Source organism: Muntiacus reevesi, chromosome 1 (assembly GCF_963930625.1).
Source record: "Muntiacus reevesi chromosome 1, mMunRee1.1, whole genome shotgun sequence".
NCBI classification, from domain to species: domain Eukaryota; kingdom Metazoa; phylum Chordata; class Mammalia; order Artiodactyla; family Cervidae; genus Muntiacus; species Muntiacus reevesi.
This window is the reverse complement of record NC_089249.1, coordinates 284452052-284479529: the sequence shown is the minus strand read 5'-3', so window position 1 is coordinate 284479529 and position 27478 is coordinate 284452052. Positions and strand designations below refer to the sequence as shown.

Sequence of the window (27478 nt, the reverse complement as noted above, 5' to 3'; positions counted from 1 at the left end):
AGCATCAGACTTCACTTCCATCACCAGCCACATCCACAGCTGGGTGTTGTTTTCACTTTGACTCAGCCTCTTCATTCTTTCTGGAGCTATTTCTCCACTCTTCTCCAGTAGCATATTGGGCACCTACCAACCTGGGGAATTCATGATAAAAGAAGTTCATGGGAAAAGAGGAGATTTGAAAAGAATGAGAAAAGAAGAGACGTGGGGGGGGAAGGGGGTTTATGAGAAAAAAAGAGACCTGGGGAGTTCATTAGAAAAAAAGAGAAGTGAAAGGCAAAGGAGAAAAGGAAAGATATACCCATCTGAATGCAGAGTTCCAAAGAATAGCAAGGAGAGATAAGAAAGCCTTCTTCATTGATCAGTGCAAACAAATAGAGGAAAACAAAAGAAGCAAGACTAGAGATCTCTTCAAGAAAATTAGAGACACCAAGGGAACATTTCATGCAAAGATGGGCCAATAAAGGACAGAAATGGTATGGACCTAACAGAAGCAGAAGAGATTAAGAAGAGGTGACAAGAATACACAGAAGAACTGTACAAAAAAGATGTTCATGACCCAGATAATCACAATGGTGTGATCACTCCCCTAGAGCCAGACATCCTGGAATGGGAAGTCAAGTGGGCCTTAGGAAGCATCACTACAAACAAAGCTAGTGGAGGTGATGGAATTCCAGTTGAGCTATTTCAAATCCTGAAAAATGATGTTGTGAAAGTGCTGCACTCAACATGCCAGAAAACTTGGAAAACTCAGCAGTGGCCACAGAACTGGAAAAGGTCAGTTTTCATTCCAATCCCAAAGGCACTGCCAAAGATTGTTCAAACTGCCACACAATTGCAGTCATCTCACACGCTAGCAAACTAATGCTCAAAGTTATCCAAGCCAGGCTTCAAAAGTACATGAAATGAGAACTTCCAGATGCTCCAGCTGGATTTGGAAAAGGCAGATGAACCAGAGAGAAAATTGCTGACATCTGATGGATCATCAAAAAAGCAAGAGAGTTCCAGAAAAACATCAACTTCTTCTTTATTGACAATACCAAAGCCTTTGACTGTGCGGATCACAATAAACTGGAAAACTCTTCAAGAGATGGGAATACCAGACCACCTGACCTGCCTCCTGAGAAATCTGTATGCAGGTGAAGAAGCAACAGTTAGAACCAGACATGGAACAACAGACTGGTACCAAATCAGGAAAGGAGTACATCAAGGTTGTGTACTGTCACCCTGCTTATTTAACTTATATGCAGAGTACATCATGGGAAAGACTGAGCTGGATGAGGCACAAGCTAGAATCAAGATTCCCGGGAGAAATATCAATAACCTCAGATATGCAGATGACACCATGCTTATGGCAGAAAGTGAAGAAGAACTGAAGAGCCTCCTGATGAAAGTGAAAGAGGAGAGTGAAAAAGTTGGCTTAAAACTCAACATTCAAAAAATAAAGATCATGGTTTCTGGTCTCATCACTTTATGGTAAGGAGATGGGGAACCAGTGGAAACAGTGGCTGATTTTATTTTTCTGGGCTCCAAACTCACTGCAGATGGTGATTGCAGCCATGAAATTAAAAGACACTTACTCCTTGGAAGGAAAGTTATGACCAACCTAGACAGCATATTAAAAAGCAGAGACATTACTTTGCCAACAAAGTCCATCTAGTCAAGGCTATGGTTTTTCCAGTGGTCATGTATGGATGTAAGAGTTAGACCCACAGAAAGCCTTCACTGAAGAATTGATGCTTTTGAACCGTGGTGTTGGAGAAGACTCTTGAGAGTCCCTTGGACTGCAAGGAGATCCAACCAGTCCGTTCTGAAGGAGATCATTCTGGGATGTCCATTGGAAGGACTGATGCTGAAGTTGAAGGTCCAGTATTAGGCCACCGGATGCGAAGAGCTGACTCTGAAATAGACCCTGATGCTGGGAAAGATTGAAGGTGGGAGGAGAAGGGGACGACAGGATGAGATGGTTGGATGGCCTCATTGACTCAATAGACATGAGTTTGAGCAAACTCTGGGAGACAGTGATGGACAGGGAAGTCTGGTGTGCTGCAGCCCATGGGATTGCAAAGAGTTGGACATGTCTGAGTGACTGAACTGAGATAAATCTTGATTTACTGATGAGGAAATTGTTATATTAAATAAGGACAGTTGAGGTTCTTAAAAGATAAAGTAATTTGACTGTGGATATTGGTGCAGATTATATTGTTTGATTTTCTTATGTTGAATAGTCACTGCATTCCTGTATGAAAAACATTTGTTCATGCTGTAGTAATGTTTTAATATGGCTGTATCTGCTTTGATATTATTTTGCTCAAGATATTGCACCCATAATGTTTCTCTTATAATGTTTTCTTATAAGATTTTATATCAAAGTTATGCTGAAGTAATACAATGTATTTGGAAGTGGTTATACTTTTTATTTTTTTCTGTTCTTTGGAAGAATTTTGTCTTATTGTCATGATTTCTTCCTTAGTAATTTTGTAGAATTTCCAAGTGAAGACATTTGATCATGAATACTTCTATAAAAGGTTTTAATTTGTAGAATTAACTTTCAGTTGTATGCCTTCCTAGACTTTATTTTTCTTTACTTCAGTTTTGGTTGTTTTTTTCCTCCCTAAGCATTTATCTATGCCATCTCCATTTTAAAGATACATTATAATATCCCTCACGATATCCTTCTGTGATATTTAGCATATTTAGAACCTGTCATGATGTTATGTCTGCTGTTCTCCTTTTAGTCTATTATGCCAAGAGTTTATGAAAAACAAGTTTTGATTCTCTTGATACTGACACTTATTACTTCTGTTTTGAACCATTGGTTATTGAAGATTTTGTAATGGCTACATATGTGGAGATTTGTTGCTATGTTTATGATTTTTTATTTCTAGCTTAATTATGTGCTCAGGGACAATAGTCTCATCATGATGAAATGTTCTTCTTTATAAAAACTGTATCTTTTCTATTATGAATATAACCACTGTACCTTTCTTTTATTAGGGTCCTTCTGGTTAGTATTTGCATGGAGTACCTATTTCCTTTTTTTTAAATTTCAAGCTCTTTGAATCCTTATATGTATATATCTTTAGAGAAGCAGTATTTTTTAATCTGAAAATTATTGATCTTGCATTTTAACCCTTATTTTATTTGCACTTAATACCATTAGAATGTATTTGTGTTTATTGCTACATCTTGTTGTTTACTATTCTACTTTTACTTCCTCTTCCTGGCTCTCCGTTTTCCCCCCTTTTCAATTCCATTCTTTTTTATTGAAGTTTACTTGATTTATAGTGCTATATTAACTTCAGGTATGCAGCGTAGTGATCGACAGTTTTATAAATTAAATTCCATTAAAGTTATTTTGAAATATTGGTTGTATTCTTCGTGCTGTGCATTTTATCCTTGTGTCTTATTTTATCCCTGTAGTTTGTACCTCTTTGCAGCTTCCCCTCTCTTGCCTCTGCCCCACTCTCCTGCTTACTAGTAATCACTACTTTATCTTCTATAGGTCCGTTTGCTTTCTCACATGCATTCATTTGTTTTAAGTTTTAGATTTCATATGTAAGTGAAAATATACAGCATTCGTTTTTCTCTGACTTACTTCACACAAGCGCAATACCCTTCAGGTCCATCAATGTTGTGGCAAATGGCAAAATTTCATTCTTTTCTATAACTAAGCAATACACATATATGTGTGTTATATATACTATATTTATTTATTTTTTAATTGAATTGTTTTCTTGATACTGAGTTGTGTGAACTCTTTGTATATTTTGGTCATTAACTCCTATCAGGCTCATCATTTGCCGATATCTTCTCCCATTCAGTAGGTTGTCTTTTTGCTTTGTTGTTGTCTTTCTTCACTCTGAAAAATATATATAATATATATACAATCTTTATCCATTCATCTGTTGATGGACACTTAGGTTGCTTCCCGTTCTTGCCTATTGTAAATAATGTTGCCATGAACATTGGAATACTTGTATCGTTTTGAATCAGTGTTTTTGTTTTCTTGGGATATATACCCAAGAGTGGAATTGTTTGACTCTAGGTAGTGGTTCTTTTAATATTTTGAAGAGCCTTCATACTGTTTTCCACAGTGCCTACCAACTGTGTACTGGGTTCCTTTTTTTCCACAACTTTACCAATGTTCATAATGTGTTGCGTTTTTGAAGATAGGCATTCTGACCTGTGTGAGGTATACCTCATTGTGGTCTTGGTTTGCATTTTCCTAGTGATTAGTGATGTTGAATATCTTTTCATGTGCCTACTGGCCATCTCTCTCTCTCTGTATACACACACACACACACACACACACATATATATTTGATAAATGTCTAATGAGATCTATTGCCCTTTTTTCCTTTATTTGTATTAGTTGGAGGCTAATTACTTTACAATATTGTAGTGTTTTTTTTGCCATACATTGACATGAATCAGCCATGGATTTACATGTGTTCCCCATCCCGATCCCCCCTCCCACCTTCCTCCCCATCCCATCTCTCTGGGTCATCCCAGTGCACCAGCCCCGAGCACTTGTCTCAGGCATCCAACCTGGGCTGGCGATCTGTTTCACACTTGATAATATACTTGTTTCAATGCTGTTCTCTCAGATCACCCCATTTTTAACTGAGTTGTTTTCTGACACTGAGTGGCATGAACACTTCGCATATTTTGGACATTAACTCCTATCAGACACATCACTTACTGATATCTTCTCCCATTCAGTAGGTTGTCTTTTTGTTTTGTTGTTGTCTTTCTTCACTCTGCAAAGGATGTAAGCGTAATTTGGTCCGTTTGTTTATTTCGCTTTTGTTTCTCTTGCTTGAAGAGACAGACCCAAAGCAATATTGCCAAGACTTACATCAAAGAGTGTGCTGCTTATACGTTTTCTAGGATATTTATGCTTTCTAGTCTTTACATTTTAGGTCTAGAGTTCATTTGGAGTTTATTTTGAATAAGGTATAAGAAACTGTTCAAACTTCATTCTTTTAATGCACCTGTCCACTTTTTCCAACACCGCTTCTTTCAGAGATTGCCTTCTCTCCATTGCATGTTTTTGCTTGCTTTGTTATCAATTAATTGCCTGTGTGTAGGTTTCCTTCTGGGCTCTCTATTCTCGGCTATTGATCAGTATCTCTGTTTTGTTTTGTTTTGTTTTTGCCATTACCATGTTGTTTTGATTACTGACTCCAGTTCAATTCCTGTGTTAGAAAGATCTCCTGGAGAAAGGCATGGCAACCCATTCCAGTATTCTTGCCTGGGAAATCTCATGGACAGAGGAGCCTGGTGGGCTACAGTCCATGGGGCCGCAGAATCTGACATGACTGAGCGACTAACGTTTTTGTAGTATAGTCTGAAGTCAGGAAGCATGATACCTCCAGGTTTGTCCTTTTTTCTTAAGATTGCTGTGGCCATTTGGGATCTTCCATGGTTCTATCCAAGTTTTGGAATTATTTGTTCTAATTCTGTGAAAAATATCACTGATATTTTGATAGGTATTGGATTAAATTTGTAGATTGCTTTGAGTAGGTAGGATGGAAATTTTCACAGTATTCTTTCAATCCATTAGCACAGGCTATCTTTCCCTGTATTCATATCATATTTAAGTTCCTTCACCAGTGTCTTATAGTTTTTAGAGTATAGTTCTTTCACCTCTTTGGTTAAGTTTATTCATGGATATTTCATTCTTTTTGATGTAGTTTTCAGTGGGATTATTTTTTTAATTTCTCTTTCACATAGTACGTTATTAGTCTATAGAAAAGCAACAGATTTGTGTATATTAGTCTTGTAGGCTGCAACTTTACTGAATTTAATTATTAGTTTTAATTGTGTGTGTGTGCTTTTCAGTTCAGTTCAACTCAGTCACTCAGTCGTGTCCGACTCTTTGCGACTCCATGAACCACTGCACGCCAGGCCTCCCTGTCCATCACCAATTCCCGGAATTTACCCAAACTCATGTCCATCGAGTCGGTGATGCCATCCAACCATCTCATCCTCTGTCGTCCCCTTCTCCTCCTGCCCTCAGTCTTTCCCAGCATCAGGGTCTTTGGAATGTGTACTTTTACGTTTTTCTATATAAAGTATTGTATCACCTACAAATGAGTCAGACACAACTAAGCAACTAAACAACACCTGAAAATAATGAGAGTTTCACTTCTTCCCTTCCAATGTGGATGCCGTTTATTTATTTTGTCTGATTGCTATGGCTAAGACTTCCAGTACTATGTTAAATAGAAATAGTGAGAGTGGGCATCCTTGATACTGATATTAGAGGAAAGGCTTTCTTTTTGTAGCCATTGAGTATGATCTTACTCCTTGGAAGGAAAGTTGTGACCAACCTAGACAGCATGTTAGAAAGCAGAGACATTACTTTGCCAACAAAGGTCCATCTAGTCAAGGCTATGGGTTTTCCAGTGGTCATGAATGGATGTGAGAGTTGGACTATAAAGAAAGCTGAGTACCAAATAATTGATGCTTTGAACTGTGGTGTTGGAGAAGACTCTTCAGAGTCCCTTGGACTGCAAGGAGATCCAACCAGTCCATCCTAAAGGAGATCAGTCCTGGGTGTTCATTGGAAGGACTGATGCTGAAGCTGAAACCCCAATACTTTGGCCACCTCATGCAGAGAGTTAACTCATTGGAAAAGACCCTGATGCTGAGAGGGATTGGGGGCAGGAGGAGAAGGGGATGACAGAGGATGAGATGGCTGGATGGCATCACCGACACAATGGACATGGCTTTGGGTAAACTCCGGGAGTTGGTGACGGACAGGGAGGCCTGGCGTGCTGTGATTCATGGGGTCGCAGAGTTGGAAACAACTGAGCGACTGAACTGAACTGAACTGGTGATGTTAGTTATGGGTTTTCATAAATGGCCATTATTTTGTTTAGATATTTTCCCTCTATACCAACTTTGTTGAGAATGTTTATCATGGATAAGTATTAAATTGTGTCAGATGCTTTCCCTGTATCTGCTGAGATGATCACATGAGTTTTATCCTTTATCTTGGAACTGTGGGGTATCACATTGATTTGAGTTTCTTAAGTTGAACTATACTTGCTTTCCTGGAATAAAATCTCACTTGTTCACAGTATATGGTCTTTTTTATGTTTGTTGAATTAAGTTTGCCAATAGTTTGTTGCAGATTCTTACATCCATATTCGTCAAAGACAGTGACTTGTACATTTGTTTTTTGTAGTGTCTGGTTTTGGTATGAGGTAATGGTGGCCTCGTTGAATGAATTTGGGAGTGTTCCTTCCTCTTTAGCTTTTTGTAATAGTTTGAGGATAGGTATTAACTCTCCTTTTTATATTTGGTAGAATTTTCCTGTGAATACATCTGTTCCTGGAATTTTTTGGAAGATTTTTGATTCCTGATTCAATTTAATTTATAGTAATCAATCTGTTCAGATTGTCTATTTCCTCCTGATTTAATCTTGATAGATTATAGGTTATATGTTTCTAAAGATTTATCCCTTTGTTTTTGGTTATGCAATTTGTTGACATTTAACTATTTATACTATTCTCTTATGATTTTTTCTCATATTATTTGTAATTTCTCCTCTTTCATTTCTTATTTATTTGTATCCTGTCTTTTTTTTTTAATGAGCCTAGCTATAGGCTTATCAACTTTGTTTATTTTTCAAAAGAAAATCAACTCTTGGTTTTATTGATCTTTCCTATTGTTTAATTGGTCTATATTTTATTTATTTTCTTATTACCTTTATTATTTTATTTCTTCTGCTTCCTTTGGGCTTTGTTTGTTCTTTTTCTAATTTTGCTTAGATGCTCATTTAGATTATTTGAGGTTTGTGTTGCTTCATAAAGTAGGCCTTATTGCTAAAAATTTCTCTCAGAAGTGCTTTTGCTATGTCCTATAGATGTGGGAAAGTTCTGCCTTGATTTTCATTTGTCTGAAGGTGCATTCCGACTGTCTCTGATTTCTTGTTGAACTACTGTTTTTTGTGAGCCCACTCTCCATGTGTTTGTGTTTTTCCCATTTTTCTTCTTATAATTGTTTTCTAGTTTCATATTGTTATGATCAAAAGAGATACTTGATATGACTTTTATCCTCTAAAATTTGATGAGACTTGTTTTTAGACCTAGTACATGATCTGTCTGGGAGAACTTTCCATATGCACTTGAACCCAGTATGTATTTGACTCTTTTGGATGAAATGCCCTGAAATATCTATATTAAGATCAACAGGTCTAATATGTTATTCAGGACCAGTGTTTTCTTACTGATTTTCTGTCTGGATCTCTGTCCATTGATGTAAGTGCGATGTCAAGGTTTCTTATTACTGCTTTATTGTTAATTTCTCCCTTTATGTCTGTAAACATTTGCTTTATATGTTTAGGAGCCCCTACATTAGGTGCATGCATGGTTACGAATGTTACATCCTCTTGTATCGATCCCTTTGTCATTGTATAATGTCCTTTTTAGTCTATTATTATAGAGTTTGACTTTAAAGTTTACTTTTCTGATACGATTATTGCTATCCTAGCTTTCTCTTCACATCTGTTTGCATGGACCATATTTTTCTATCCCCACTTTCAGTCTGCATTTGTCTTTAGCTGTAGAGTCTCTTGTAGGCAACATGTAGATAGGTCTTGTCTTTTTAAAATCCAATCAGCTACCTTAGGTACTGTGATTGGAGAATTTAATCACAGACATTTAAAGTGATTATTGATAGTTATGTACTTGTTGCCATTTTGTTACTTGTTTCTGGTTGTCCTCTAATCCTTTTTTTAAAATGGTTTTGTGCCCTTTCAGGAAGATTTTTCATTATACCATTTCATCTTAGCCTTTCTGCTTGTTTTTTATGTAGTCATGCAGTCTTTTATTTGTTACTCCAATGTTTCAAAATGAATCCTTCATTATTTCATTCTAATGTAAGGGGGATTTATGTTTTCCTGGGCCATAAAATGGTCTTAAAATATTTTAACAACTTTTATTTCTTTTATACACTTTTCCTGTTGAGCATTTAAATTGTGTTTCTCCGGATGTGTTTCTATATGTGTATGCTATGTGCACATGTGTGTGTTTACAGATACCAACATATTGATGTTGTTTTATACACTCAATATACTTTTGCTTTACTGATATATTTACTTGTTTTCTTTCCTTACTTTTTCTTCTTGAATTGCTGGCCTTCTATACGGGATTATTTTTCTTTTGCTCAAAGAAAATCCTTTCATATTCTTTTCACGAGCATTGGCTGGTGGCTAATTCTGTCAGTTTTTGCTGACAGAAGGGTTTTATTCAATTTGATTCTAAAGGGTAGGTTTGTTGGCCAAGAATTCTATTTTGGTATGGATAGGAGAAAGTGTCTAATCAATTGCTATTTATCCTTTTCCTATATAATGTTTTTCCTTGCATCAGTTTTATGACTTTAGTCATCAAATTTTTCCAACTTATTTTTAGCTAGTATATAAATTTTAAAAATATTTATTTGTTTGACTATGCCACATGTGGGATCTTCAGTCTTCATTGTGGCACGTGAGCTTTGGGTTTTTTTTTTTTGTTTTAGTTGCAGGAAATGGCAACCCACTCCAGTGCTCTTGCCTGGAGAATCCCAGGGACCAGGGACGGGGGAGTCTGGTGGGCTGCCGTCTATGGGGTCACACAGGTTTGGACACGACTGAAGTGACTTAGCAGCAGCAGCAGCATGCAGACTCTTCAGCTGCAGCATGTGGTATCTGGTTCCCTGACCAGGGATTGTACCCAGGCCCCCCTGCAATGGAAGCATGGAGTCTTAACCACTGAACCACTAGGGAAGTCTCAAGGTAATATAATTTTAATGTCAAGTTACATATTAACATGTCTATACTAGGTTCAGTACTAGCAATGTCTAAACTAACTCCTTTAAATTCTACAAAGCTAATTATTCCAAAGGTCAAAGTGATTGCTGTTCAGTTCAGTTGCTCAGTCATGTCCGACTCTTTGCGACCCCATGGACTTCAGCACCCCACATTTCCCCATCCTTCACCATCTCCCAGAGTTTGCTCAAACTCATGTCCATCAAGTCAGTGATGCCATCCGACCATCTCATCCTCTGCCATCCCCTTCAGTCTTCAATCTTCAAGACCCAGCATCAGGGTCTTTCCAACGAGTCAGCTCTTCACATCAGGTGGCCAAAGTATTAGAGCTTCAGTTTCAGCATCAGTCCTTCCAGTGAATATTCAGGGTTGATGTCCTTTAGGATGGACTGGTTGGATCTGCTTGCAGTCCAAGGGACTCTCAGGAGTCTTCTCCAACACCACAGTTCAAAAGTATCAGTTCTTCAGTGCTCAGCCTTTTTTATTGTCCAACTGTCACATCCTTACATGACTACTAGAAAAGCCACAGCTTTGCATAGACGGACCTTTCCAGGCAAAGTAATGTCTCTGCTTTTTAATACACTGTCTAGGTCATTGCTTTTCTTCCAAGGAGCAGGCAGCTTTTAATTCCATGGCTGCAGTCACCGTCTGTAGTGATTTTGGAGCCCAAAGTGATCAGTATCTATGCAGTTTTCAGGTTTTCTCTCTGCCATCCGTGGGCAACACTCTGTTCTTACTTTATTCCCGTGTGATCTTTTGACTTCCTTAAATTCTACAGCTGAAGCTCTCTTTCATGCTTAATTTTCCTGGGGAAAGTGATACTCATTTATCTTATATTTTAAAAGTCTGCCTATTCTTAAGGAAATTAATAATGGTACTGTGGAATAACTTAAACAACTAAATCACATATATGAATAAAACAAAGCAAGATGATTTCAAAAGAATGAGCACATTTGGTCTATAGGTATAATATGTTAGAGCAAATATTTTGAATTTATTAAAATTGTACTGTCTTGTCTGAATACTTTCTATACAATTTATCTTTATAGGTTTAATTTTACAGTAGAACATAAGCATGATATAATCAACATTTTCTTTCCTTTTCTTTGGCCCTATAATGGCAGCACATTTACAGTAATAAAATAAAAAGGTTACTTATTCCTAAATATCCTTAGTTTTAAGAAATTGGCCACTGATTCCCACACTCCACTGAACCACTTCCATTACTGCCCTGGTGCTCCCCTGCTGGCTCATGTGGTCAAGTGTCTGCCTGCAGTGTGGGAGGCCTCCGTCTGATCCCTGGGAAGGGGATGGCTGCCCACTCCAGTATTCTTGGGGCCTCCCTGGTGAGTGAGACAGTGAAGAATCTGCCTGTAATGAGGGAGAGCCTGGTTCGATCTCTGGGTGGTGATGATCCCCCGGAGAATGGAGTGGCTCCTCACTCCCGTATCCTTGCCTGGAGACTCCCGTGGACAGAGGAGCCCGGCGGGCTACCGTCCATGGGGTCCTGAAGAGTGGACAGTCCACAGGTCACCAAGTGCTGGACACGACTGGGTGACTGACACTATCGCCTGCACTTCACCTTCACATCTCTTTGGGGAAAGAAATGCTGGAGCATGAAATAGAAACTTACTTATGCAAGTGGTAAAACCTCTGTTAGTCTTCAGATCTTTCCTCACTGTTCAACGTGAACAGAGAGCATATTAAAAAAAAACAAAAAACTATACAGTGAAGCCTTGTGCCTCAGATGCTTTGACCTACAATATTTATTCTACTCTTATTTCAGTTAATGCAAATAAGTGTGATTATAGAAAACCTTTGTTTATTATTTCCTTCCTAATACCTTGCTCCCAGATACTTGCTTCATGTAAGGTAATCATCATATTACCTACACAGGGTGAATCACAGCATTAATTATAGGCCACATTAGAGTGGGAAGGATTTATTTCAGAAGGATTGATGATACTTGTATATTTATGGAATTAAGAGAGATTTTCTCTTTTTATACTTTAAAAATATATATGCAATTCACATGATAATCTACTAAATTTAATAATTTAAGGTTTACATTTAATACCTGAGTTTATCTACATCACTAGTAAATCCTTTACTAACTGTGTTGTGTACTTTCACGTCTTGTATTTTTTTTAAATCCATAATAACATCCCATCGTCTATAATTCTTTTTATATATGTTCACAAAATTTGATGCTTAATGGAGGTTAGATGAGAAGTGAGATATTTAATAGCATATTTGAAGTGAAAAACATTTCTAAATAGATCCCTAAACATGAGCCCTTTATCTGACAAATTCAATATAAACCCAACTGTTGCCTGAGTTTTTGGGAAAGAAATCAAAAACTGTCATATACTCACAGCGGCATAATAAGCAAATGTTAATTGATGTGCTTTGTTTGAAATACTTCCAGGGAGACTTGCAATGAGCAAGGCTCCGCTGTATAGGCAATTCGGCAGCATATGTTGGCACGTCTAGGAAAAGTCATCATGTATAAATGCTCTCTGCCATCTGTTACATGACCTAAAATATCAAAAGGAAATATGTACAGCTAAAATGAATATGCGACTTTATTCAGAGTACCTTTGACTCATTAGGTAAGCACTTGGTGGTTAACATTTCATGGTGAGATCTTTAAAATAAAATTTGTTTTTATTCTTAATGACATTTCCATACTCCTAATGCACTCTATAAAGCAGCAAAACAGAACCAACAGCAGTATTTGTCTCTATTCTCAGTATCTCTCTCCCTTCCCCCACGTATGGTTCTTCTTCAGGCATAAATGGAAACTCTTGAGTGGGGAAAGGGAGATGCATTTTTGGAAGTGTATAGTTTCTTTACATACTTATTGATAGAATTTCAGTATAACAGACACATTGTTTTAAGAAAACAAAAATATCTGTAGCGTTTTTACAATGTGCCAACTGCCGCAGTAAGTATCTCACCTAAGATAACTCATCCAAACCTCATAATTCCACCACCATCACCACTCATACAGGTGAGAATCTGAGTCCAAACAAGGTTAAAATAAGTGAGTAGTGGTGGATGCACCTATGAGTGAGCTGAACCCAAGGGTTCTGCCGTTTCCGTGTCATCCTGCCTCTAAAATTATATACAAACAAGGAACTAGTATTTATTGAAGAACTTTTGTGTGTCAGACACTATGTAGAAAATATATTCAATTCTTCTGTTTAATTTTTACAGGCACCTAGGAAGGGGAGTAGTATTATCATTCCATTTTAGGAACGAAGAAACATGCTCAGAGTGGTGAAATAACTTGCGCAGGGTCACTCAATCTGTAAAGTGGGAAAGTGGATGTTCCCATCTAGTCCTTTTCTTAATCTACTGTAATGGTGGTTTTTAAAGTTTAATACATTTAGGAGCATGGCCTGAGATTCTCTATTTATAACCTGCCCCTAGGCGATGACAATAATAATGGTCTGAGGACCACAGTTTTAGTAACTGCTGTCCTCCTTTGTGAGGTTTTATAACTCATGGAGGAAATAATCTTTGGAGACCACCAGTGAGTCACTTTCATTTACATTTTGAACTTTGAAGAAAAATTATATATATTTTCACAAATAAATTAAATGTTCTCAGCTCTGAGTCTACTTAAGGCCAAGTGGAGACCAAAAACAGAGGCACAGAGATGGAGACAATACTTGATGCAGACTATGCTGCAGTGCCTGACACCCTATTTCTTTCTCTTTTATTCTCTCATGTCAAGGGCAGGGTGAATTAGCTTCAGTTTTAGTGTGTTTACTACAGTTCCCTAAACACTGATGGAAAATGCAGCACTCTGGACAGGATTCTGTTTTCTTTTGTGTTGCTACTACATCACAATTCTTTGGGTAATTTCACCTGCTCTGAGTTATTCATCTTCTTGCCAGCCTAAATGAATCATGATTTTTACCATCATTATGCCCAAAATAAAGACAGAAGGATGAAAATCTGACCTTGCATGTGGCTACAATCTGTGTGTGAGAGAAATACTCTTCAGGAGTACCACTTTCCCAATTTTAATACTAAATCAGTAAAATTAGCATAGGTAATCAAAAATTGCCATGTTTCTTAATAAAAAGTATCAAGTGTCAACAATGCAATAAGAAGAATCCTGAATTTTAAAGCCTACATGGCGTTGTTAAAAATAGGGACACATGATAAGAATATTAATGTATAAAGATGGAATTTGGGATAATACTCACTGGCAGACCAAATAGTAATTTCGTGATTTTGGAGTCTACTTAAAAAGTGGTCATTAATATTTTGGGTAAATTTGCTTCTAAGTTGTATCCCTGGTGGCTCAGAGGTTAAAGTGTCTGCCTGCCATGCAGGAGACCTGGGTTCGGTCCCTGGGTTGCGAAGATCCCCTGGAGAAGGAAATGGCAACCCATTCTAGTACTCTTGCCTGGAGAATCCCATAGATGGAGGAGCCTGGTGGGCTACAGTCCACAGGGTCGCAAAGAGTCAGACACAACTGAGCGACTTTAACTTCTAAGATGTATAGATTCATACTTATGCATCTTTGGCATAAATAAATTCATAGTCTCTGAGTTTTAAAATGAGAATAATAGGTCTTGCCTGGTGGCCCTGTGGTTAAGACTCTGTGCTTCCAATGCTAGGGTTATGTGTTCGATCCCTGGTCTGGGAACTAAGATCCCACATGCCTTGCATTGTGGTAAAAAAAAAAAAATACAGGATAATAGCTCAAGAAGAAAGAAGATTCTTTAGAATAGATATTACTCTGGAAGTATAATTATAATCCTATTTGATAAATTTGCTAATATAAAAGTGACTATGTAACAAACTTGTCTTTGGCTGAAGAGGGTGGATCAGGCTTCTCGAGGTCAGTGGTGGGAGTGCCTCATAAAAGCAGAGCATCACTGTCCGTCTTGGGGTACCCCTGAAACTGATGCCTGTTGAGCGTCTCACTGTTGGCTAGACAGATCACCCTTTGTTTTCTAAGTGAACCCTCACAAAACTCTAAGGAATGGTTATTATTATCTCTACGTCACAAATGAAAAACACAGTGGAACCAAACTGAACCCAAAACATAGACTTGGAGAGGTTAACTAAATTCTGCAAGTTGCGTCCTTAATTAGTAAGTGAAATAGCTAGACCTGATTTCAGATCTTTCTAACGGCAAAGTCCATCTTCTTTTCTGGCTTCTTCCTTCAGGAAAGCAAACAAAACCTCTTATAGATAAGGCCGATATGCATTTGACCAGTGTTTGAAACTACATTTCCATAAGTTGAATGCCTTGGAAATCACTGAGGAGGAAAACTAACCTGAGATTTCAAGTAGGGAACCATGGTGGAGGCTGTGGCAGTCTTCATGCTGCCCTGGGAGAGAGCTGGCCTCTGGGTCTATAACCCGTCCAGGAGGACAGAAGGCAAAGCGCAGCCAAGTGAGATGGAGTGAGAAGGGCGTGAAGAGTCTGTGATACCCAGCGGTGCTCTCCTGGAAACGATGTAGTTACCGAAATTATGTGATGAGAAGACACTATTTTTGTTGGTTTATTCATTTACTCAGACACTTATTCATTCATATTCTCTTAGCACTGGAAGAGCTCTTAGTAATATGTTTGTACAACTATATGGTTGATTTTGAACTACCTTTTCTTATGAAAAAGTTAATCCACAGAAATGGAGCAGAACAAATAGCTCAGATATTGTGATAACTATTTTATTGATGGGACATGCAGACTTTGAGACCTTAAATAATGTCCTAAAAATCACCACAGCTAATGAGTGTCCTAGGCACGTTTAATTTCTTGTTTCAAATTGAATGCTCTTTCCATGATCTTTACCTGGTTAGTAAGCAAGATACACACTGGGAATAGTATAAACGGAATTGTATACTGATTTCAATATCCAGAGATAATGGAAAGTAAAGATATTTAAGAGTAGGTATATATCAATAAAGGCTGGTGATAATGTTCTTTTTATGAAATAGTGAAAATATAGCCCTGTTTTTAAAAAATCATTATTAATTTTTTAGCACTTAGAGGCTACTTTGAGTCTTCATTTCATTATTTTGATGCTTACCTACTTGCATGATTTTCACCACATCCTTTTTACATGTGTTTTGCCTGTTATTCTTTCTTAACCTTTCAGTCTTCTGCATTATTTACTTTGCCTTTTTCTGTTTTCCTCATTGCTTTAAACCTTTACTTTTTCAGTCTTTATCATAAGATTGTTTTCATTTTTTCCACTGTAGTTTTGTCTAGATAATGAAATCATTCAGTCAGTCATGTCTGACTCTTTGCGACCCTTTGGACTGTAACCCACCCGGCTCCTCTGTCCATGGGATTATTCAGGCAAGAAATACTGGAGTGGGTTGTCATTTCCTCCTCCAGGGGATCTTCCTGACCCAGGGACTGAACCCATGTCTCCTGTGTCTCCTGCATTGCAGGCAGATTCTTTTTCCGCTGAGCCATCAAGGAAGCTGAGATAATGCAATAGTCAGTCTTTAAATAGTAATTTCACTGTGCTAGCCCTAATCTTGGAATCCTAAAGAGGTTAGTTAGATGTTGTTATGAAGAAAATATTTTTCATTCTTCATTTTCTACTGTAGGATCTACAGATATTTAAAATGAATCCTGAGTGACTAGTAATGAGCTGCCTGAAGATGGATAATATTAAATAAAACTATAAAAACAAATAAAAGGAGGCAGTACCTAATTTAGTTATGAGAAAGAATTTTTAATATTAACATATTGTGAACACTAAAAAACATAATAATTGACATTGTGAAACTTACATCTTCATTTATTTTTACTGATTCTAGCTGAAGAAAATCTACCTTTAGCTGTTTCAGAAGAAGGTATAATTAAAAATCAGTCATGGATATTATTGGACATAAATAAGAAAATTCAGAAAACTGCTCTTACATGAATAAAAATTGCTTAGATATTGTGGAGTTTTGTGTGTGTGTGTGTGTGCGTGTGTGTGTTTCTGTATTAGGACATAATTCAATATAAATCTAAATCCTGTAACATTTCCAGTACAAGCTAACTATAAAGCTCTTTTTGTTTTTTACTTAACTCAGATTTCATGCTATAGAAATTTTCTGTTGACTTTAGGGAAAGTTTAGATTACACAGAGAGAAATGAAATTCTGACCTAATAAAACATTTATATTATCAATGCTTCAACTGATTGCTTATTTTCTTATTAAGTTAGTATTATAAATGCTTATGAAATTCTTGTATGGGAAGTATACAGATTTAAAATAGAAATTATATCATTACACTTAAAAATTTCAAGACTAATTTCCTTCATGCTTAATAGATTTTTTTTTGTTGTTGAAAATTCTTGCTATGATTTTTAAAATCTTTTGAGAAAATGCATTTTTCGCCTTTAAAGCTTTTTTTTTCTTTAATAGGAAGAATATTTCTTTCCTAGTCAAAGAAAATAAATATATATTTTACCTTTTATTTAATAATGCATTATTTTTTCTCTCATTTAATTCTATGTTGTTACTTTTTTTTTTTTTTCTTTAAACAGGCGGAGATAAATGACCCAACTGATCCTTTCACAAGTTATAGTACAAAAGTGTCATCAAATATAGGGGATGAAAGTTTCTCCAAATATATAGGCTGGAGAATTGCCAGCGTGCTTTCCCAACTGTTCTTCCCTTCCGTGGATGCCTGTCTTCTTCCTCTGAAAAAACCACTGAAACGGTATCAAAGGAAAGATATGAACAAAATGCAGGATTCCATGAAGAAGAGAATCCTACGTTTTACTGTAAGGTAAGGTGATGCACTACTCAAAATATTTCTGTTATTCTGACATAACATTTTGGAATCCTATGAATTACCCATAATCATGTGCCGCTTTATTTAACTCAGTTTTCCTTTTTTGATTCAAATCTTGGCTTCATCACCTTCTAGATATTTTATCATGAGCAAGTATTCCTTTCTCACAAAGTGTTTACTCGTGCTTAAAATAGGTATTATTGTGTGATATAAATCACTGTTTTATTAAAGTGAAAGCTTCTCTTCCATAGTGACCTACATTTGCCTAGTTCACCCCTCTTTCTCCCTATTATTAATCACTGCGTATCCTTCCAAGGTCTATAAAATATTAATATAAGAAATGATGAGTACATTTAAAATTTTCTCTCCATTTTTGATTGTGGTTTATGGATTTCTTAAGTCTGTTTAGGAAAATTCTTTTCATTTTGAGATTAAAATATTGTCACATTTCTCCTAGTGTTTATTTTTCCTTTTTAAAAATTGCCTTACCGAGGTACAACTGATGTGCAAAACTGTACATATTTAACGCTTACAAACTGATAAGTATGCAGTTGGGAAACCATTATAGCACTTATGTCATAAGTCTATTCATCGCCTCAACAATTTTCTTCTATTCTTTTTGTTATTATTCTTAAAAATTATTATTTTCAAGATGCATTTGAATTTTAGTTAGAAATTTTTGCTTTAAGAAGACCTTTTTCTAGCATTTCAAGTGACGTTCCTTGTTGTCACCATGTCCTAATCATGGTTTCAACTGCAGATAAGCTTGTGGAAACAATGCAGGAGGCCCTGCCTTATTTTGACAAATCGGTATCTGAGTAAAAATGGACTGGGTGACGTTGGCACTTTGTGTGACACTGGAGTTCCTAGTGTATCATTTTAAGAAAAGTGATGTCTTGATATTAATTCCAGTTAAGCTACACTTACAAATGGCGTTTGAGAGTGCTCTGACATCTAAACATGGATTGTGGTTTGTCCTCCCTCATTAAGGCTCTCACATTTCTATTAACAGCTTTAGTTTCCTTCCACTGGTCTATATTTTCTATATTTTCAGACATGTTTTAATGATGCGAAGGTAAGTCAAAGTGGTGATGTTGTAGCAGAGATGATATTAAAATAGCATATCTTTTCAATACTTTAATAGAAGTTGAACTCATGGAGTTTCTTCCTCTCAATTTTAGGAGTGGGGTATGGAATCTTCTAGTACTTTTAAGGATTTATTTTGGACGCTTCAATCATGTGGATTTTTTTTTTTTTTTGGTATGTGATGTGAAGTGTTGATCTGTGGGATTATTCAGTGTTCCAACAATGTTTATTGAGTAATCTATCTGCTGTCAACATTTTTCCCGATGTTAAATGTCTATCAAATACGACATGCCCATTCATTTTCTTTTTCTATGTTCTAAAGTAATTTTAAAATTAAAGGATCCTGAAGAACAGTGAGGGGAACGGTAGAGAGAGGTGGAAAGGCGGATGGAGATGCGCCCGCCGGGACACGGCAGGCAGGGCTAGAGAGCCGAGGGCGCGTGTCGGGAATGCTTTCCAGGGCAGCGCAGAGAAGCGGAAAGGAGGAGCAGGAAGGAGGGGACGGAGGCGGAAAGGAGCGGGGCGAGGCGAGCGGCGGCGAGCGGCGCTGAGGGTGGAAGCCCAGCGGGGAGGCGCCGAGGCCGGGACCGGGAGGCTCCGCCGGGCCGGGGAGAGGCGAGAGGCGGCCGGGCGGGCCCGCAGAGCCCGCGGCGCCGCAGGCTTGGGGCGGCGCCTCCTCGGAGCCACGGTTCTTTACGGAACTGAGACTCGTCCGTCACCGATCTGTGAAAACGACCTCCTTCACGCGTTTTTACCTTTCCACCGCTCATCACAGCCTCTGAAAGTCAGTCCCCGGCTCGGGGAGCCGAGCTGCGCTCCGGCAGAGGCCGCTCCCGAGGCGCGGGGCGCCGCTCCCATCGCAGCCGCTCGCCGCAGGGCAGGGCGCCGCTGGAGGTGAGCGCATTGCCCGCCCCAGGCCGCGGCGAGCTCACCCCGGGTGCGGCGGCCGTGGGCGGAGCAGCGTGCGGCTCAGGCCTTCACGAGGGGCGCGGGCAGGCCTGGCTGGGCAGCCTTTACTGTCTCCTGGGGATTCATGGTTTTGCTTCTGTGCATTAAATTTGGGGGGGGGGGGTGCTTTTTCATGGTACATGCCGGTGGATGCACGCTTGTTTTCCCCTCAGCATTTTTTAGAAATGAGAAGATCATTATGTTTCTTTACTTTGAAACAGCAGCCCTAAACCGAGACAGAATGCTTTCACTTCAAAACATAGGCGTTGCTGTTGTTTCCTTTTCCCTCTTTGTCAGTAAAACTATCTTCAATCCACCTTAAGGCTGAGAATTCAGAACTCTGAAGATAAAATTTTCAAAAACCAGTCTCTACATTTATACTTTTTGGCTTCTGAGGTTTATTGGAGGTGTGTTTTCTAAGCTGATGCCTTGAATCCCTAAAAATTCACAAACGCAATTATTTGCACTCATGTAAAGACTAGGAAAATATTAACTTAGAACTTTACCTCTGCTTAGGCTTAGTTTACTCACCAATTTTATATCAGAAGACTTCATTCATAAGACCAGCACCTGGAAGAGAGCCCAGATGAAACTCACAAGAATGGGCCGAGAACATCCGTAGGTTACAGGCAGGACCTTTGACATACCTGACTTCCTGAACAGAGCAGTCCTTCCAAAGGCTACTGCATTTCCTATGCAGCCTCCTTTATAAAAGGAGCCAGTCCCAAGGTAGGGAACTCAGAGCAGCTAACATTTACTGAATGGAGACAAGGTGGGAAAAGAAGGCTACTGCAGTGTCGCACTGGGGAGACTTTACTGGAGAGACCAGTAAAGAGTCTTGAGAGTCCCTTGGACTGCAAGGAGATCCAACCAGTCCATCCTGAAGGAGATCAGTCCTGGGTGTTCATTGGAAGGACGGATCCTGAAGGTGAAACTCCAATACTTAGGCCACCTGATGGAAAGAACTGACTCATTGGAAAAGACCCTGATGCTGGGAAAGATTGGGGGCAGGAGGAGAAGGGGACGACAGAGGATGAGATGGTTGGATGGCATCACCGACTCAATGGACATGAGTTTGAGTAAACTCCGGGAGTTGGTGATGGACAGGGAGTCCTGGCGTGCTGCGGTTCATGGGGTTGCGAAGAGTCAGAGCAACTGGACTGGCCTGAACTGGAGAGACCAGCGGTGAAGGGGTACCTGGTCCCCACCTCTCACTGTCCCCGGGAGGGATGCTGAGTCTGGGGAAGCAACTGGGCGTTCCACTGGATTTGCATTTTGAGGGAAGAGACACTGCCTGAATGCTACTCTACCTTTTAATATGAGTGAAAATTGCCTTCTCAAGGAAGAGATTAATATTTGGGTTCGGTTACCAAGTCATCTGAGGTGGGCATGCATGCTAAGTCACTTCAGTTGTGTTTGAATCTGTGTGACCGCATGGACTGTAGCCCCACAGGCTCCTCTGTCCATGGGATTCTCCAGGCAAGAACACTGGAGTGGGTTGCCATGCCCTCCTCCAGGGGATCTTCCCGACTCAGGGATTGAACCTGGGTGTCTTATATCACCTGATCGGCAGGCAGAGTCTTTACCACTAGCATCGCCTGGGAAGCCCCTGAGGTGGGCATCAGCTGGAAAGGTCAGATGCTCAGGACTTGGGCCCTTGGGACGTGCTCTTAATGGTTGTGATAGGAGGCCATTTGGCTCCTCAGGAGTTGGATGTACAAGGTGGGAGACTCTTAGAATCCTAGTTCTAGTAGACAAGTTGCCAGACTATTCAAGATGAATCTCCAGTGTGAAAGTTAGGCAGTTCTGGTTGCCTCCCTACCTGAGTGCATTTTATAAACAAGGCGCCATGCTAAGCACTACCCTTAGATGCAGACATTATTTTATCCAGTTTATATATCGTTAAAATCTCTATTTTGGAGACATGAATACTGAGAGATTAAGGAATTTTCCCACACACGTGTAACTGTTAAGTGCTCAAATCTGAACTTAAACGAACGCATTGGGACTTCTGAGTCGACTGTGCGAATTTCTTCCCCTCGTGTGGACATCATCTGATGGGAAACGCTTGAGCTCGTGTTAAAACAGCAACAGAAACAAACAAGACAGTTATCTTGTCATAAGAAAAGACTTGTAAGTCATAAGAAAAGTCATAAGTCATAAGAAAAGACTTCTTATAAATATGTTTTGCAATTTCTGTACTTGGTTTTCAGCACTTGACTTTGACTGAGGAGCGTTTTAAAACTATCATCTCCTTAGCTGTGTGGGGTCACTGCTGCACTGGGCCATCCTCAGCGGTGGCGGGCACCTCTCTGGGTGCGCGCGCCTCTCTGGGTGTGGGCGCCTCTCTGGGTGCGCGCGCCTCTCTGGGTATGGGCGCCTCTCCGGGTGCGGGCGCCTCTCCGGGTGTGGGCGCCTCTCTGGGTGCATGTGCCGCACCTCTCTGGGTGCGCGCGCCTCTCTGGGTGCGCGCGCCTCTCTGGGTGCATGCGCCATGCCTCTCCGGGTGCGGGCGCCTCTCCGGGTGCATGCGCCGCGCCTCTCCGGGTGCATGCGCCGCGCCTCTCCGGGTGCGGGCACCTCTCCGGGTGCATGTGCCGCACCTCTCTGGGTGCGGGCGCCTCTCCGGGTGCGGGCGCCTCTCCGGGTGCGGGCGCCTCTCTGGGTGCATGTGCCGCACCTCTCTGGGTGCGGGCGCCTCTCTGGGTGCATGTGCCGTGCCCCTCTGGGTGCGGGCGCCTCTCTGGGTGCGGGCGCCTCTCTGGGTGCGCGCGCCTCTCTGCGGGGTCTTCTCCCGCTGCAGAGCCGGCTCGCGGCCGCGGGCTTCTGCGGCTGGCGGCTCCAGAGTGCTGGCCCAGTGGCTGTGCTGAGCTTCGCTGCCCTGCCACTTGTGGAGCTTTGCAAGACGAGGGATCACACCTGTGTGCCCTGCACGGCAAGGCAGATTCTTAACCACTGGGCGGCCGGTGGGGGGGGGGGGGGGGGGGGGCCTAAGGAACGTTTGCTTTTTCCTGTCCCCTGCATCTCTCTATGGGAAGGCGACGACACCCCACTCCAGTGCTCTTGCCCGGAGAATCCCAGGGACGGGGCAGCCTGGTGGGCTGCAGTGCATGGGGTCCCTGAGAGTCAGACGCGACTGAGCGACCTCACTTTCTTTCACTTTTCACTTTCCCGCTTTGGAAAAGGAAATGGCAACCCACTCCAGTGCTCTTGCCTGGAGAATCCCAGGGACCGGGGAGCCTGGTGGGCTGCCGTCTACGGGTCGCACAGAGTCGGACACGACTGAGGCGACAGCAACAGCAGCAGCAGCAGCAGCAGCATCTCTCTAGGTTAATATTAGGAAATCTGTGTCAAAGAGGAGGCGTTTTCTATTAAGTAGTACGATTTTTGGCTAAAGCTGATGGAGAAAAAATATATCATATATATATATATAAATATATTATAAAATATAGTTAAATATATTATCAATATATTTATATATTTATATTATTAAATAAATATATGTTAATTTGTTTTATATATTAATTTATTTTATGGATTTATATGTTTATATATTATATAAATATAATTATATTATTATATAAATAAATATATAATATATATGTATTTGAAGAGAGGGAGATATTTTAGAAAGGATAGCTCCAAAGGATTCTTAAATGAAATGCCTTAAACACATCTGTCTAGTTCTGCTTCATGCAGGGGAAAAATGTCTGTGCCTCCTTTATAGAATATCAAGTATGTTTGTTTTATAGCCTTTTCTCCCCCTGATTGATTTAGAGTAAGTTACTTAACTTCTTTGAGCCTAAGGCTGCTAATCTTAAAAATGTAAAAGCTGTGCGTTCTTCTCAGGCTTGTCCTTAGGAGAGAAGGAGGGAATGTGCGCAACGAGCCTGGACAGGCGCTTTCTGACCACCTCTCAGAGCAAATGTTCCTCCCAACTAGCCCAGGTTTTCCTAGGCTGTCTCTAGGGATGAATTTAAATGGCTGGGAGAATGCAGAACTCCTAACACAGGTGGTATATTCCTTCAGTAAGCATTAACTGGGCATCTCTGTGTGCAGGCGCTGTTAGGCCCTAGGAAGACAGAGGCAAACTCTGCTTAAAAGTGTAATTGACGGTTCCTGTTCAGATGATGACTATGTTTCCAGCATATTGGCTTTCCACCATAAAGACATGTGGAGCTTTGCGCCCACAGTTTTCTATTTTCTGTATCTTCAGCTATTCAGTACAATTCAGTATACCTGACTTATATTGGACTTTAATAAATAACTATTGACTGACCAGTGCCAGCAGAAGGGCACAGCGTGTGCCGCGCCTCCCCGGGTGACACAGATCGCGGAGCGTTTGAGGAACTAGAAGAGTGGTGCGGCTGGGTCACTGAGACCGAGGGGGATGGAGCTGGAGAGCTGCTCAGTGTTTTCAGCTTTGGCTTGGGAGGCGCAAGAAGGCACCGGATGTGTGTTATGTGGCAGAGCAGGGAGTGAGGGGGGGAGTTTGTGCGCGCATGTGTTTGAGGTTGTGGCATGATCATAGGTGTGATGTGCCCTGGGCAAGTTGCCTGACTTCTCTGAATCTGAGTGTCTTTGTCTAGAAAATGAGGGTAATTATAGCACCTTTCTTGTTGGTGATGATGAGAAATGAATGAGGTAGTCAACTAAACGTCTTTCCTATAGTACTTTCCACAAAATGCTCATTATTAGTATATTAATAAATATATAGTGGCATAATTATAAATATACTAAATATGCTGATATATTGATCAATAATTAATTTTTCAAAAAGATTTATTTTGCCTGTGCTGAGTCTTAGCTGTAGCTCATGGGATCTTCACAGTAGCAGGAGGGCTTCTTATTAATAGTTGTGGCATGCATGCTGGATCTAGTTTCCTGACCAGGGGTTTAACCAGGGGCCCTTGCATTGTGAGCATGCACTTACCCACGGGGCCACCAGGGAAGCCCCTAAGTGTATTAATTTGATTATGTATTGTAACCATTTTCACTGTTTCCATTATTGACTCTGTTACATTGGAAAAGTGCACAGGTCACTTTTGCAATATAGCACACACTGGGTCTTCCCTGGTGGCAGAGGTTAAAGCGTCTGCCTGCAATGCGGGAGACCTGGGTTCAGTCCCTGTGTCAGGAAGATCCCCTGGAGAAGGAAATGGCAACCCACTCCAGTATTCTTGCCTGGAGAATTCCATGGATGGAGGAGCCTGGTGGGCTACCGGCCATGGGGTCAGAAAGTTGGACACGACTGAGTGACTTAACTAACAACACACTAGGTTGGTGGCAATTCAAATGGAAAGGAGGAAAATGGATTGCATGGGATTTGGTACAAAAAGCATTAGAATTTGATGATGATTAGAAAGAAGAGTGGCAGGAGGTGTGGGGAGGAAAATGTCTTTTCCAGGCTGAACACCAAGTCCGCTGGTGGTGCAGTTCAAGAAGTGAGAAGCGATGGGTAAGGTAAAGGTGTGCTTGGGGGTAAGGGAAGACGCTGAGCTAGAAGCCAGGCTTTTGACTTCTTTAAGTGGAGAAGGCACACAGGCAGTGAGTCTCACAGTTCTGTGTGTGATTCAGGGACGAAGCCTGGGCTGAGTCATTGAGTGGAGGTGAAGACTAAGGCCACGGCACGAGCGGCCACGGCGGTAAAGTGCATCATGAAGGGAGAGGAGGACCTGGGGTGGAATTCTGAGGAATGCCACCAGTTAACATCTGAAAGGAGGAGGGTGATAGCGAAATGCAGAGCAAACCGAAGCTTAGGAATAGCCAGAAAGGGTGGATGATTTATAACAACTTGAGAAAAATTTATGGAAGGTTCTGATGACTAACTAGTATATGCGTGCGTGCACAGTCACTTGGTCATGTCCAGTTCTTTGCGCCCCTTGGACTGTAGCCCACCAGGCTCCTCTGCCCTTGGGATTATCTTGGCAAGAATACTGGAGTGGGTGGCCATTTCCTCCTCCGGGGATCTTCCTGACCCAGGGGCAGAATCCACGTCTCCTGTGGCTGCTGCATTGGCAGATGGATTGTTTACCATTAAGCCACCTGGGAAACCCAATTACTATGTAATAATGCTTTAATAATTTAAGTGTATGGAGATGTTGATTTCAAAGATAGAGGAGAATTTTCAAAATAATCTACCTTGACAGTGATAGAATCTCTCTCTGAGTATTCCTGAGCATCGCTTTCTGCTCACTACACAAAAAATATAAATGCAGGTAGATGACCAAAGAATTGCAAATAGCTGATGACTCATATTTCCAAAGACCTTGCAGTATCCACGTAACGAGGGAAAGAGTTAAGTGCCAAACCAACGCATGAAACTTTTGAGGTTTGTAGAGAAGATCTGTTGGTCAGGGAGGGCAGCAATACCATCAACTGCATATATGTGTATCTTTGACAGAAATGGATTTCTAACCTCTAAAGAAATATTTGCATGTATCAAAATTCCAAGAAATAACAAAGTTAGATTATCACTTAGAAACAAATCTTAATGGTCTTTCTAGTTATTTCATGGGTTTATAAGGCCTTTTAAAAATTTTGCCACTCTTTCCATTTAAAAAAAAATTAGATTCGTTAATGCTATATTTATATCATGAGCGATGGTGCAGTGCATCTCTTCCATCGGTTTATCCAACAACCAAAGACCAAGAGATATAAGAGATTATATACAAGAGATTTAAGAGTTAGTTTCTCCTTATCATGCTTTTAGGTCCAGGACTTCAGGTCCTCCATTTTCAACTGGGGAAGTAAAACTCAGACCAAACGAGTTAAACAGACTAGGTGAAGTTCATGCCAAGGACTGCGGGGAAATCAGAGGTCTCAGAGCAGATTCAGAAGGTCCTCCAAACAGGCCCTGGATGTTCTGTAGCATGGAACCCAGTGGGGAGAGCAGGGACCAGGAGGAGGGCCTGATGGAAGGTACCACTCAGGAGAGAGAGGGACAGTACTGTGGATGTAAGAATAGTGTGTAACACATCTGTTTCGTGTGTGTCTTCATTATCCCAAAACTACAGTGCTGCCACATTTCTAGAGTCTCTGCATTTGTTCATAGTATGCCGCATGTGTTTTTCTTACCAAAACTTAATTTTCACATTGTGAATTCCTCTTTCATTTATTTTTTTCTTTCATCTTCTGCCTCCTTCTTAAAAGAGTGCATCTATATCCAATACTAATCATGCTTTATGTCTTTAATAAATTGCCATATCCATTTATCATTCTGAACAGCTTCCAACTTCAACGCCAACTCTGTCACTGCAATATAAGATCAGTAATTGCTGAGCATCTATCATATCTGAAGTGATATGTCACTAAATTCTTGGCTGTTCACAATAGTTCACTAGCCCGAGTCTTGTCGAGTTAGAGCTAATGTCGATTGGTCCCCTTTCTGTTTTATCTTTTCCTGCATCAAGCTATTCAAAGGAAAATGCCTATCTTTAATTATAATTTTACTAAACCATTTATACAAGCAAACCAACACTGCCACACAGAAATCTAAGCACAGCTGGTTGACAAATCAATCACCGATTAGCATACTGATATCTAGCAGGGAAATCTTGTGATAAGTGAATTATAGCAAAAAAAAAAAAAAAAGCCACATGTAATGCTTTCTGTAGTGTCTTTTCTTGCTGGGCTATAAATAGCATATGTTACAGCTAGTATGATTGTTCAGGAGTCCCTGTCTAAAGGACAAGCATTAAATTAAAAAAAAAAAAAAAATGACATACTCATCCTCACAAATTCCCAAAAACCTATGGGTTTTATTCCTGTAATGTTCACCTTATGTCCATGGATAAAATATAGGAAGAAGGACAATGAACAGTGAATTCCCCCTGGCACTCAGAGAACTTCCCC

The 27478-nt window shown here is 40.2% G+C and overlaps 1 protein-coding gene across 1 annotated transcript in view; it reads left to right on the top strand.

The window, feature by feature from the left end:
- The window catches only part of TMEM232 (transmembrane protein 232), a 206909-nt gene that overhangs the window by 85930 nt on the left and 93501 nt on the right, over nt 1-27478 (top strand). Inside the window, exon 11 of the mRNA XM_065920544.1 lies at nt 17340-17584. Coding sequence (XP_065776616.1) covers nt 17340-17584 — 245 coding nt within the window. The remainder of the gene's footprint in view (nt 1-17339; nt 17585-27478) is intronic.